Raw genomic sequence first — 14,436 nt, forward strand, 5'->3', positions numbered from 1 at the left:
AGGAGGGAGAAATTCCACCTGATTTGGAGCCACATTGGACTTTACTCTGGTTTTTTCAGAGATAGGTTGCCAAGTCTATTGGCTCAGACCCTGAAGACTCTCGATTTGGATGGGGGTGACGCTACAGGCTTACAAATAAAGATCCTATTTTGATAACCTTACACAAAGCATCCTGTTTTTTTCCCATCCTGGATACAACTCAGGAGTTAATTGATCTTGAGTGGAGTGCCCCGGAGGCAAGTTTTAAGGGGGAGAGGACACGCTCTAATAGATTTGTACCCCTTGGCTCTGGAGGCACAGAATCAGTTGCAATTCTGAAAGATGGATGCCTTGACCAATCAAACCATCATTCTGTTGGAAGGAAGGGCAGTTCTAAAAGATGCTCAGGATAGGATTGACATTCTCTTTAAGCAGGCCTTTGAGACCATTGTTATGAATTTGAAAATTGCTTCTTGCTGCTGCCTGGTGGCTCAGATTGGTTTGCGTCTCTCTCAAGAGACACAAGGAGTGGGGTCCGATGGCAGATCAGTGATGGAACCTGGGGCCACATTCTTAGCTGATGCAGGCTGTGACTTGGTGTAGATGGCCACTAGAGAATTGGCTGTGAAATTGGTCAGCAGACACTATTTCCAAGTCCAAACTCTTTTTTGGCAGTGAGTTGGAGAAGATGGTGAAGTAGCTAGGGGAAATCAAGACTCCTCAATTGCCAGAAGACAAGACAGCAGCGCATCCTTTTGGTTCAAGGGGCTGCTTCAGGGATTTGTCTGTTTCGTCCTTACAGAGGAGCAACTACTCAAGGGTCTCATCATAAGATCTCAGTCCTTTCGGCCTAAGAAGCCTCATAAAGATGCAGGCTCTAGGGCTGGAGCCACCTCACTCTTCACAATAAAAGTGTGGGGGCTCACCTACTGGATCAGGAGATTGGCGTCTGTCTCGTTTTTTCTCAAAGGTGGGCCCAGATTACGACAGACCAATAGGTCCTGGAGGTGGTAAGGGATGACTATGCTCTAGAATTCCTCCGGATGCCTTTGTGGTCTCTCCATGCAACTCTCTACAGAAGGGAGTGGCAGTGGAAACTACGTTAAGGAGGCTGTTGGATTTGAAGGACGTAGTTCCTGTTCCCAGATCACAAGAAAATACAGGGCTCTATTCCATTTATTTTGTCATTCCCAAGAAAGAATAGGGGTCTTTTTGGCCTATCCTGGATCTAAAAGGGGTCAATCGACATTTACGTGTGACTCATGTCAGAATGGAAACTCTAAGTTCCATCATAATAGTAGTACAAACGGGGGAATTTCTTGCCTCTCTTGACCTGACAGAGGCCTATCTACATATAGCCATTCACCAGTAATATCAGTGTTTTCTATACTTTGCCATTCTGGGTCATCATTATCAATTTCAGGCCCTGCCCTTCATGCTGGCTACAGCACTCAGGACCACCTCCAAGGTCATGGTTGTGGTAACAGCATCTTTACGCAAGGAGGGTATTCTGGATGACTGGGTGATTTGGGCTAAAATTGCAGAAGAGTTGCTTGGCATCTTGCAAGGTGATCTCCTTGCTTTCGCAACTAGGCTGGGTGGTGAACTTGGCCAAGAGCAGTTTACAGCCATCTTGGATGCTAGAATATCTCTGCATGCAATTTGATGCAGAGCAGGGAGAGTGTTTCTGCCAGAGATTCACGTTCAGAAGTTAATTGCTCAAGTTCAGGCCCTGAGGATGGCTATTGGTCCAACGCTGTGATCTTATTTGCAGGATCTGGGATCAATAGCAGCCACAATGGATGTAGTCCCCTGGGTGAGGGTGCACATTAGGTCCCTTCGGCACACGTTGCTTTCTTGGTGGAATCCACAATCTCGAGTACACAGTGAGACTCCAATTACCATTGGAGGTGAATGTCCAGTTGTAGTGGTGGCTACAAATGGATCTTCTCAAGAAGGAGGTTTCTGTGGAGGTGCGGATTGGTTACTGCTCAAGACAGATGTGAGCCTTCTGGATTGGGAGGTTCACTGTCAAGAGTTGGTGGCGCAAGGTCGCTGAAATGCCGAGGAATGGCAGTGGACCATTGATCGGTTGGAAGTATGTGCAGTTCGACTGGCGTGCTTGTAGCTCGTGTAGCAGCTGGCAGTTCGAGCAGTAAGGATAATGTCGGACAGTGCCACAACGGTAGCCTATATCAATCATCGAGGCCAGAACCCAACAGGTGTTGGTTGAGGTAGATGTGCTCATGGTGTGGGCAGAACATATCTAGGACATATCTGCCTCCAACGTTGCCGGGAAGGACAATGTAAGGGCTGACTTCCTCAGCAGGCAAGTCATGGACCCAGATGAGTGGGAGTTGACAGACAAAGGTTTTCAACTCATAGTGAAGTGCTGGGGTCGTCCGTACCTAGATTTCCTGGCAACCTTCTTCAACGTGAAGGTGCCATGGTTTTACAGTCACAGAAGGGATCCGAGAGTGATGGGCATCAATGCTCTCATTCAGGTTTGGCTACAGAGCAGAGTTTTGTATGCCTTCATGCTATGACCAATGATAGTCAGGGTCATTCAGAAGACTGCAAGTCAGACCAAAACTGTATTTCTGTTTGCGCCGGATTGGCCCCAGAGGCCATAGTATGCTGATCTTCAGAGGCTACTGGTGGACAATTCTCTCAGACTACCACTCAGTATCTATTATGCCAGGGGCCCATACTGCATGACAATTGGGGTCGGTTTTGTCTTACGGATTGGCCCTTGGTTATTCTTCTGCAGTGATTTCCACTTTGCTCCAGGCCAGGGAATTTTCTGCATCTCTAGGTTATGTTAGAGTTTGGAGAGCATTTGAGAGTTAGTGAGAAAAGTGAGGTTCTCATCCGCTCAAAGTTGAAATTTCCACTGATATTGGAATTTTCACAGGAGGGCTTGGTTAAAGGCTTGGCCTTTAACACTCTGAAGGTGCAGGAAGCAGCTCTCGCTTGCTATAGGGGTGAATCAATGGTGCAGCCTTGTCTTCTCATCCAGATGTGTCCAGGTTTTCAAAGGGCGTGAAGCATTTACATACTCCCTTGTGGTTCCCAGTGCCTCTTTGGAACCTTAATCTGGTCTTTGTTTTTCGGCCGCTATATGGTCTCTTTGCGGCGGCTCACCTTGAAAACAGTTTTTCTCATGACAATCTGTTCTGCACGATGGGTCTCCGAGCTGCAAGCTCTTTCTTGTCGTGATCTGTTTCTACGAATTATTCTGAGAGCAGTATTTATTTATTTATTTAAATAATTTATATACCGGAGGTTCCTGTATAATATACATATCACCCCGGTTTACATAGAACAGTAACAATCGCTACATTTTGCGGTTTACATAGAACAGGATTAAACAACGAAGTTTTACATTGAGCAAAAATAAGTAAACAAGTTTTAACATTGAAACAAACGAAGTAAACAAGTTTTTACTTTGAAACAAATTATTAGAAGTAGGCAAATAGTAAATACTATTAAACCATTAATAGACATGCGGTTAATAAATCAAAAAATAACATGGAGATATGTAAGTCCACATGAATATATGTATGTAGACTGTATGTAGACAGCATGAATATGTGAATCTCTAATTGAATAATGAAGAATAAAAAAGATCTGAAAAATATCATTGTGGGAGTGAAAAGACTTTTTTCCTGTTCTTGGTTCTAGGGGAAGGCTAGTTTGAATAACCAAGTCTTAAGTTTCTTTTTAAATGTAGTGTGGCATGGTTCCAGACGCAGGTCTGGAGGGAGCGAGTTCCAAAGTGAAGGGCCCGCTGTCGACAGTGCACGTTTCCTTAGAGCGGATTTCGCCGGTTGTGTGATTAGTCTGTTCTGATAAGCGCTTCTGGTAGGTTTTACGGATGTGTGTAGTTGAATTTGAAATGTTAAGTTGAGAGGCGCGATGTTGTATAAGGCCTTATGTATCATCGCTAGAGACTTGAATTGGATCCTGTATTTAATTGGAAGCCAGTGGAGGTAGTGGAGGATTGGGGTGATATGATCTCTTTTCTTGGCATTTGAGAGAATTCTTGCTGAGGCGTTCAGGACCATCTGAAGTGGTTTGGTGGTGCATGCTGGTAGGCCTAGGAGGAGAGAGTTACAGTAGTCTAATTTTGGGAGTATGATGGATTGTAAAACCATGCGGAAGTCCCTGTATAGGAGGAGTGGTTTAAGTTTCTTTAATGTTTGAAGTTTAAAGAAACATTCTTTTGTTGTGTTGTTGACAAATTTGTTGAGATTGAGTCTGCTGTCTATGATGACTCCCAGGTCTTTAACTTGTTGCGTGATGAAGTGCCCGGTGGTGTCCGGATGTTGATTAGTGTTAGAATGTGAAGGGGGGGTATAGTTTTCCGGTGCTATAATGAGGATTTCGGTTTTGTTTTTGTTTAGGACCAAGTTGAGGCTGGTGAGTAGATTGTTGATAGCAGACAGACATTTATTCCAGTATGATATGGCTTTGTGTAGGGAGTCTTCTATAGGGATGAGGATTTGAATATCATCCGCGTATAGGTAATGTCTTAGCTTAAGGTTAGTGAGTAGTTGACATAGCGGGAGCAGATAAATATTGAAAAGAGTCGGAGAGAGGGATGATCCTTGCGGTACCCCCCTCTTGGATTCGATGGTGTGGGACTCTTTGTTATTTATCTTGACCTTGTATGATCTGTTCTCCAAAAACGATTTGAACCAGTTAAAAGCTGCTCCTGAAATGCCGATGTCTATTAATCGTTGCAGGAGGTACGTGTGGTTTACGGTATCAAACGCTGATGAGAGATCCAGGAGAGCGAGGAGGCAAGGTTGGCCCTTTTCAAGGTTGAAGATGATAGTGTCTGATAAAGATGTTAGTAACGATTCGGTATTCATAGTCTTACGAAAGCCAAATTGGTTTGAGGTGAGGATATTATTTTCGTTAAGAAATTCTGTAAGTTGTTTGTTGACAACTTTCTCCATAACTGAGGACAGTACATTCTTTTTTGCTGAAAGTAGTTTGTTTCATTTGCATAACTGAGGACAGTACATTCTTTTTTGCTGAAAGTAGTTTGTTTCATTTGCATCAGTAATTTCCTGCCTACGCTGGACAGGGATAAAGATGAGCATGATTATCATCTGTTGCATGTCTTGGATGTCAAGCAACATCTGGTGTGGTACTTGAAGGTTACTCACTTTTTCAGGAAGTCTGATCGACTGTGCTCCATGGTAGAGGTAAACAAGGTGAGTTGGCAATGCGGGCAACTATAGTACGTTAGATAGAAGAAGTCATCATGGATGACTGCGTGGATGCAGATCTCCCTTTACCTACCCAGGTCACAGTGCATTCCAATAGGGCATAGGTGGTTTCATGGGCAGAACTTCGGTTGTTGAGATTTGCCAAGCATCACCATAGTCCTCCTTCACACTTCCTCCAAGCATTACCGTTAGGGCTCAAAAAGACGCGGCTTTTACGCAGGCAGTGTTGACAGGACCATGAGCAGCCTCCTGCCCTTTTTGGGAGTAGCTTTGGTACATCCCACAGGCGTGGATTGGCCTGCCTGAGGGCAGAGAAAGGAGAAATTACTACTTACCTGAATTTTCTTTCCTCTATTGAAGGCATGCCAATCCACAACCGACCCTGGACTGCCTACTCATTTTTAGTTTGTCCTTGATATGCAAATGACAAAGTGTTATTTCTATTGATTCTTTTGAAGGACTGGTAAGTGACATAACCAGCTCTAAGATTAGTGAATGTTAACAATTAACTACTCATGCTTCCAGTCAATAAAACTTAGATTCTAAGCCCTCTGGGGATAGAGAAATACCTACAGTACCTGAATGTAAACCGGTGTGATATCTCAATTGAGATGAATGTCGGTATATAAAAAAAATAATAAATATAAATAAATATATAAATAAAATAATAAATTGGGAAACACTGAGCTCCTCAAAAAAGTTGTCATGTTCAAATCTAATCAGTTTGTCCACAGTTTGGCTTTTCTAGGAATACTGGCGGGCTGATGTTGGGGCAGGGCTATATGTCGATGATGTCAGTGAGTCAGCTTTACTCAAGCTCCATCTGCTGGTAGGCGTGCATAACCCACTGGTGTAGAAGGCAGGCCAATTTTTAGAGGAAAGGAAATTATCAAGCAAGTAGTAATTTCTCCTTGTGTGCAGTTTATTGCATAGGGCCCTCAACACTGGTTTTAGTGTGCATATCTTCACAGATATTTGTTTTGCATGATTTTCTGCACATATCTCATTTGCATGCTGTTCCCTTATTACATCCCTTGGAGGCGCCTGCTTTTTCTGCATACACACAAAAATAAAATATGCACAGACCGATTTCACTGCAGGTCTTATTACATCGGCCCCCAAGTCTTAAAAGAGACTGTGAATCCACTCTAACATAGTAACATAGTAAATGACTGCATATAAAGACAAAAAAAAGTTAGTAAAGGTGCTAGTCAGTAAAATGTGGGTAACAATTAGCAGTCTGCTAAAAACTCATCATCTGAAAACATTTTCATGGTCTGCATAAAATGTCAGTAAGTACAGAGGAAAAAATACAAGAACAGAACCCTAAAACATGAGTATATAATCTTATATTTAAGAAATTAATGTCATGAACCCCATGAGACTGATATGTTGCTTTTTGAAAATAACTACTCAAGTACATTAAGCCAGATCAGTCTGAATTTATTTACATGCAAAAAATAAAAAATTGCTGGATTGATGGACTAGACCAATGATTAAGCATAAGACAATTGAAGGCTGTCTTTCAGGCTGGAAGTGCCTATTACGAAGATCTATTACAGTGGTTCCCAGCCCTGTCCTGGGGACAGGTTTCACTGGTAAACAAAGTTTTTGTTTCCTTCAGGCTTTTTGGTGTTCCAAATAGATTTTTTGATGCTGATCACAGATATTACTTCGAAATTTGTACATCACATAAGGTTTTTGAGAAATGGCCAATTTTGTGTTACAATAATTGTGAAATTTTAAAACATAATCACGCGTACATATATTTTCTTGCTGGACAGTAGTTTTTATGATTTTTAAAATTCATGTCGTATTTTTGACAGCCACAAGCAATGTATCAGAAACTAACTTTTTAAAAAATACACTAAGAAACTCTGCCTGATCATGCCAGAACTTGCTCGGGCAAGCCCCAGCTTGGCTGCAAGATTCCAACTTGTTTCCATGATGACGCAGCCTTATATAATCAGCAGCGTCTGTGTGAATGAGCAAATCGTATCGCTAAAACTGTTGAGTTTAAAGCTTGTGAATTTAATTTCATATACTTTTTGAAATGTTGCGTCAATGTCGTAATAGCCGTGACATGTTTTGTTACATCTGTGGTGAGTTTATTCTGAAAGCACAGAAAAGGAGTATGACTGCACTCATTAAGAAGGCCATATGAGGAGGATCCAAGATGGCGCCTGCATAAACACACGCAGAAACCTCTGCTCCGCAGTAAAGATTTCTTTCGAGCCTTTCTATATTCTTTTTCTTCTTCAAAATATATTGCCTTTTTCATGATGCCACATACTAAAAGAAAGGCTCGAGTTCGAGAGACACTTACCTCAACGCCGACATCTAAAGATCGACAACCGCGGATTGAGGAGGTATTTGCTAGGCCCGTTACTGAGAGACCGGAGGGAGGGGCTGCTGGCGAGCTCGACGAGAAGCAGACGTCGACCGCGATGGCCGAGGAAACATCCCTCAGCTCCGGAGCACCTAGGACTCCTAGTCCGCCAATAGGACCTCCCAAGAGAACGGAGGAAAAATCTGGGAGTCCAGCTGTCCCAGTCACCCTCGTGATCTCACCGACCCAGAGAGTTGGTAGTGATACACTGACTGACTCGGAGAGCCCAGAGCAGGGCTCCAAGAGCCGAGGATCAGAAGGGAAGGAAAGTAGAAGCGGACAGAGGAGACCACTTGGAGGTAGGAGTGATAATGCCAGATACGAGTGAGATGTTGATGACTGTGCCAGAAAAAATTACTTTACATGAGGTGTGGAAGTTACTTTTAGGCATGCATAAATCCATTAAATCCATTTCCATAATGTTAAAAGAACAGGCTAATAAAGTGCAAAGTATTGAGAACAAGACAAGTCAGATGGAGACATCTATATCAGAAATGGAGCAAGAAATAATGAAAATTAAGGAAATTCAAGTCAATTAAGTCAGAAACTCTGCAGTCAAACAAAATGGAAGTGATTGAAAATACAATGAGGAGATCCAATCTGAGGTTTCTGAATTTCCCCAAATCTCGAATTATTCCACCTAAAGAAATGCTTAAAAGTTATTTCTTAAAGATTTTGAGGTTCCAAGAAACTGATATTCCAACCATATCAAAAGCATTTTATATACCATCACCTAAAGATCAAAAAGGAAAAGAGATACAAGTTATTGAGGAAATATCGTCATTAAATTTGACAGAATTACTGGAAAAATCTACAGAGACTCCCATTACATCAAGAGCAACTCTATTAGTGACATTTACTTATATTTCAGAAAGAGATTCCGTACTTAGACTTTTTTTCCGAAATCCGGATCAACAATTCCATGGTCAGCAAGTGCGGGTCTTTCCTGACATTATAAAAACAACTCAGGAGAAAAGAAAAAAATTTCTTCTTATGAGAAATGAGGTTGTAACTAGAGGGGCAAAGTTTAATTTACAGTTTCCTTGCAAATGTATACTATTGTTTCAAAATACTAAATATGTTTTCACAGAACCATCGCATCTATGGAAATATCTGGACACTCACTCCTAAGTTTGTCTCCAGGGGAGGTTAGGTCATATATAAAGATAGTAACGGGTGAGCTTATGTTAATGCTAATCTTTGTTATTTGATTATTACTTGTAATATCTGCTTCTTAACATATTGGATCTTCCTTTTTACCTATGATAAACAGAGGGGGAAAAGTATATCTTTTTCTTGAATAGGTATTAATGCCAGATGTAATGGCTTATTTTTCTTTTCCTTATCTCTGTATTTTTCTGGAGACATTATAATAAATGTAAACATTGTTGAAAATTCCAAAAAAAAAAGGCCATACGAGTTATACTTCGGGTGCAAAATTGGTGACCAGGACAGAGCATGGGTTCCTCATATGTTGTGCATCTTGCGCCCAATAGTCTGCGAGCTTGGCTGAAAGGTGTGCGACCATCCATGCCGTTTACCATCCCAATGATATGGAGGGAACAGAAAGAAAGTCTTCTGCAAGGTACAGAATGTGTTGTGTGGACAACCTTCAAGAATGTCGTTTGTAACTTTCTAGGCAACTATAAGACAGCAGACTATGTCGAACAGGTTGAAAATCTGCTTCAGGCATCCAAATTGATGAAGTGCAACATGTCATTGAAGATACATTTTCTTCATTCCCACTTGTACTTCTTCCCAGACAACCTTGGCGCTGTGAGTGACGAACATCGTGAAAGGTTTCATCAAGACATTGTCAAAATGGAGAAACGGTATCAAGGCAAGTGGAACCCCTCCATGCTGGGTGACTTGTTGGACTCTCATCTGTGAAGTGTCGGACAGTGATTACAAACGAAGAACAGTGGCAAAACATTTTAATTTTGTTTTCTGGTGCCAACATTGCCATTATAGCTTATGCCGCAACAGACATGTAACAATGCTTAATGTATATCGCACATTTCTAGCAAACTGTACATGATACAGACATAATAAATGCATATTTGTGTTCAGCTTGTTAAAATCTACTTGTTTCACCGTAGGTTGTGGAGGAAACAAAATGTTCCCAGAAATTTGTTTACCGGTGTTTTCAGGATATCCACAATGAATATGCATGAGAGAGAATTTGCATGCACTGCCTCCATAACATGAAAATGTTCTCATGCATATTTATTGTGGATATTCTGAAGACCTGACTGGCTGGGGGGGGGGGGGTCCCTAGAACAGGGTTGGGAACCACTGGTCTATTAAGATGACATAGTTTTCTTAAATATAAAACCGTATACTCATGTTAGAGGGTTCTGTTTCTTCTACATAAAATGAGATCATGGTTTCTTAAAATAAAAATCTCAATTGTGTTGCTACTCTAGGCATTGCCAGCAGCTGGGGCCCACTGAGTCTAAGCTCCCAAATCTCCCTTAGAGTTAATCCCTTCAGAGGGGGACATGTTTACGGCCACTGCCTGTACACAGCTTATGAATTGGATAATTGGAGAGCTTTGATTTTGGTTCAGATCAGCGGAGGGATAGCCATGTTAGGCTGCTGTAGCAGAAATGACAGAGGCGGGTGGCACCTTTTTAGACTGTCCTCAAAAGTTCATGCCTCGATAAATTGTCTATAAGGTGCCACCCCCCTCTTATTTTTGTTTTTGGTACTGTCAGTCTGGCATCTTTCATGAGTGCTATATTTGTAAATAGAAAATTAACAAAAAAAACCCAGTTGTTTGGGACCCCCTGCTAGGCAAAAATTCATCAATAGCTTGAGTTAGGTATCTTACAGTTTTTATAAGGGTTTGGTTTTTTTTTATAATTTTGTCTGTCTTGTATGTGTACATGTTGAGATTTGATTGAGTTCCATATTGATGTTGAAACATCTGCTCATATGAAGGTATCATCTACATGTTTCATTTGGTATCGCATCTTTCCTTAGCATCCATTAATTGTTTTGTCTTTTTTTCCCTTTAAGGTTGCAACAATGTCTCCACTGGATGATGAACTGAAGAAGTCTGAAGATCGAAGACAAAATTCAGGAGCGGTTTCGGATTTTCCACCACCTGCTGGCCGTGAAATTATTTTGCGAACGACTGTACCCCGACCTGCACCTTACTCTAAGGCACTGCCACAACGCATGTACAGCGTCTTAACAAAAGAGGATTTCCGACTGGCTGGGGCCTTTTCAGCTGACACATCATTCTTCTAAACCCTGTAATTCTTAGAGTTCCTGTACCGTCCTCTCCTTCCATACGTGAGCAGTGCAGCAGAATAACTGTACATGAGTGTAGTGCACATGTCATTTAAAGCCCAGGATAACTTTGCGAGGCCGGCAGCATTTGAACTGCATACCAGCCTTAAGCCTGGCTAAATATTTTGATATTGGTTGAGGGAGAGCCTAATCGATACTTGTTTTGTAAGTGCAATAGTTACATTACTGTAGATTATTTATTTTTAATAATCTTCAGGAGAGTATTTTAGTTAACTTGTTCAAGTGAAGTCTATAGGAGCTAAATGTGCTGTTTGGAAGTTACTGTATAATAAAGCATTAAACTTTAATTTCTCTGTAAATGTTTTGGGGTCCTAACAGGTATTAAATGCCAGACAGTGCAAAGCAGCCTGCAATAGGCAAAAGCCCTCCATTAGCAAAACAGTTTGACTGACTCCAGGCATTTTACACTAAAGGCACCCTGTACAGTGTAATATTTTTCACTTTGGCAAATTTGTTCTATTTATTATTTTCTGATATGCAGCACAAAGGATGTAATAATCTACATTTTGGAAAAGCAGTATGATTCCCAAACCATAGTGGCTTTTTAAAAATCCATTTTACTGAAAAGTTGTTATGTTGTGGCAATGTTCTTATGATGCATAGTGTCAAAATACCTGCACTATGTTTGGTGTAATTTAGCTTTTTTTTTCCTCAATGGAATATGAAAATACTGTATTCACATGACATGCACGAATTGTGAGTTGTCCAGTGTTATGGCTCCCCTGTCTGTAAACAGAAGCTAATGAAATGTCTTTATGGTAGGATGTACTGTGCAGCTTGAATTCGTGTTCTCCAGTTCGATATTGTAGCAATTGCCATTACATGAGTATGGATTATAGGCTATAAATTGTAACTCTTCATGTGAAAAATACTGTGCAAGCAATGTGATTTGAATATAAAATGAACATGTAATTGGCATCTGTTTCTTTTAAAGCAGTATCTTTTAACATAAGTTAGTAAAGGGTTAAAATAAGGTAATTGTAAATTAAGGCTGTTAACGAGCCTTGCTCATTAATGGTCTGATTTAAAAACTCTTATGGCTGTTTTGGAGCTGTCATTATTTAAAAAAAAACAAAACAAAAAAACATTGACCTATCCACTGGCAGAATTCAGACTTTTTATTTCCAGAAAATAAAATTTGCAAGGTTCAGTCATATAATCATTCACAAAGAGTTGGAGTAGAGGCCTGGTGGTAATTCTCAAAGGTTCAACATAGGACAACCCATTATTACAAAATAGGAAGATAGGGATTCTTTGTAAGTCAGAACATTTTATTGAATTAGCCTGAAGTACTGACATATTGGGGTAGATTTTTAAACGAGCGTGCGCGGGGTACATGTGTGCGCGCTACCCGGCATGCACAAATGCACACCCGATTTTATAACATGCGCACGGGGTCGGTGCGCACAAGGGGGTGCACACTTGTGCACCCTGTGTGTGCCAAGCCCTAGGGGAGCCTTGATGGCTTTCCCCGTTCCCTCCAAAGCTGCTCTGAAATTGGAGTGGCCTCAGAGGGAACTTTTCTTCTGCTCCCCCAGCCCTACCTAAATCCCCCCCCTCCCCACCTTATTTCAAGGAGTTAACGCCTGCCTCTGGCATATCTTGCGAGTGCCGGCCAGCTGCCGGCACGCCATCCCCCGGCACAGCCACTGTGCTGGAGGCCTCTGTCCTGCCCCTGGACCGGTGCCACACCCATAACCCCACCCCTTTTTCAAAGCCCCGGGACATAAGCGCGTCCCAGGGCTTGCGCGCGCGCTGCTGAGCCTATGCAAAATAGGCTCGGCCCGCGCAGGAGTGTTTTTAAAGGGTTATGCACCTATCCCTTTCAAAATCTACCCCATTATGTATTGTCAATAATTCTTACATGGGGTACTTGTAAACAGTTTGGCTTTCTTCAGGGCCAGCATGACTAATGGAACCCTGCCCCAGTAAACTAGGCATTTCAAACCTGTCTGTTCTTGTACTGGTTAGTGGAGAAAACTGTTAGAAAGAAATGTGTTAATCCAGAGTCAATATGCAGCAACGAGATTGGGGTGAAATGGGTATCTTGTCTGCTAATTCTAACAGATCTAATTTAGAAAAGTTGGGTGCAGCCAAAACTTGTCAGGAGCCAAGGCTTAAGTTTTTGTTTGTGTGGTGCAGGCAGCTCCTTTCATTCCTGGCTCTAGCTGCAGTAGTGGCTCTTCTTGCGGCAGCACAAAATGCCAAATTTTAGGTGGGTTTTGTGTAAAAATGTGTTTGAGGAAAATTTGCATTTGGCAGTTATATAAATATGACTTTTAGTTTTACAAACATTTGTGTTCTCTGGCAGAAAGTCTCTTAGTATGCGGAAAAAGGTTGTTGGATCTCCAGCCTAGCCAAATCTGTGGATTTCTCTCATCCGCACATTATTGCAGTGAAGCATCTTCTAGTATTCTGATCAGCATAGTTTCTAGAGATGTGAATCGGAACCGGAATAGATTCCGGTTCCGATTCACATCGTGAATTTTTTTTCGTGCTGCCTGATCAGGTTTTTTTGGGGTTTTTTTTATCGGCACTTAAACAGCTCCTTTAGCTTTCCCCCCTCCCCCAAAACTGGATGGCCCATGCCATTTTTAAAGATGGTGCCGGCCATCCATTACTCCTACCATGTGACAGGGGCTGGCCAATGGCACGGATACCCTGTCACATGGTAAGGGCAAAGGGCCATTGGTGCCATTTTTATTAGTGGCAGCCGATGGCCCGAGAGCGGGAGATCGCTCCCGGGACCACCAGGTAATTTAAAACGTTTGAGGGGGGGGGTCGGGGGGGGGGGGGGAAGCTAAGGGAGATGTTTTAAAGGGTCGGGGTGGGTTTAGGGATTATTTTTTGTGTGCTGTTTTTCCCGCCCTCCCCCAAAATAAGAGAACCCCACGAACAATTTTGTGGGGTTTTCCTATCGGTTGCAGGGAGCCCCCGATGTCTGACAACTTTGAAAATATCGTACGATATTTTCAATTGTCAGAAATATGATTCACATCCCTAATAGTTTAGTCTCTAATCACCAATGAAAATCTATGAATTCAATAATGAGAAAATGGTTTATTTTGCATTGTGCACCCCCCTGTCATGTAGTAGAGATCGTGGTTAAACATCTGCACCCTGGGAGCTATCACTTGCCTAACATCATAGTTCATACTGAGGAAAAATCTGGTAAGGTCCTGGTCTCGTATTATATATTGCGCTGTGTGGAGTAATTATGTATTAAAAGCCTCAGATTGGATGCCGTTTAGTATTTATTCCCAAAGGTGACCTTTTTTGCAACTTTCTTTTCATTTCTTAAAACTTCTTGATTCACTAATAGAAATGTAGTGGTTCTTCCTGTCTTTAAAAAATGTCTATCACTTAAAAAAAACCAACCCAACTATCGACTTTTGGCTGTGAAAGAACTATACAACTGTACCAGATGAGCTAACTTTAAGAGGCAGAGGGACAGCATCCAAGAAGCCTGACTTTTCTTTTTTTCATTGATTAAGTGCAACATTCACTCAA

The 14,436-nt window shown here is 41.8% G+C and overlaps 1 protein-coding gene across 3 annotated transcripts in view; it reads left to right on the forward strand.

Moving 5' to 3' along the window:
• Positions 1-11,971, forward strand: part of RAB3GAP1 (RAB3 GTPase activating protein catalytic subunit 1) — a 182,788-nt gene extending 170,817 nt beyond the window's left edge. For all 3 annotated transcript variants that reach the window (XM_029605371.1, XM_029605372.1, XM_029605373.1), the window contains one exon: positions 10,630-11,971. In XM_029605371.1, the coding sequence (XP_029461231.1) occupies positions 10,630-10,863 (234 nt within the window). In that variant the 3' untranslated portion in view covers positions 10,864-11,971. The remainder of the gene's footprint in view (positions 1-10,629) is intronic.
• Positions 11,972-14,436: the final 2,465 nt, after the last annotated feature.

The sequence above is a fragment of the Rhinatrema bivittatum genome, chromosome 6, assembly GCF_901001135.1.
Source record: "Rhinatrema bivittatum chromosome 6, aRhiBiv1.1, whole genome shotgun sequence".
NCBI classification, from domain to species: domain Eukaryota; kingdom Metazoa; phylum Chordata; class Amphibia; order Gymnophiona; family Rhinatrematidae; genus Rhinatrema; species Rhinatrema bivittatum.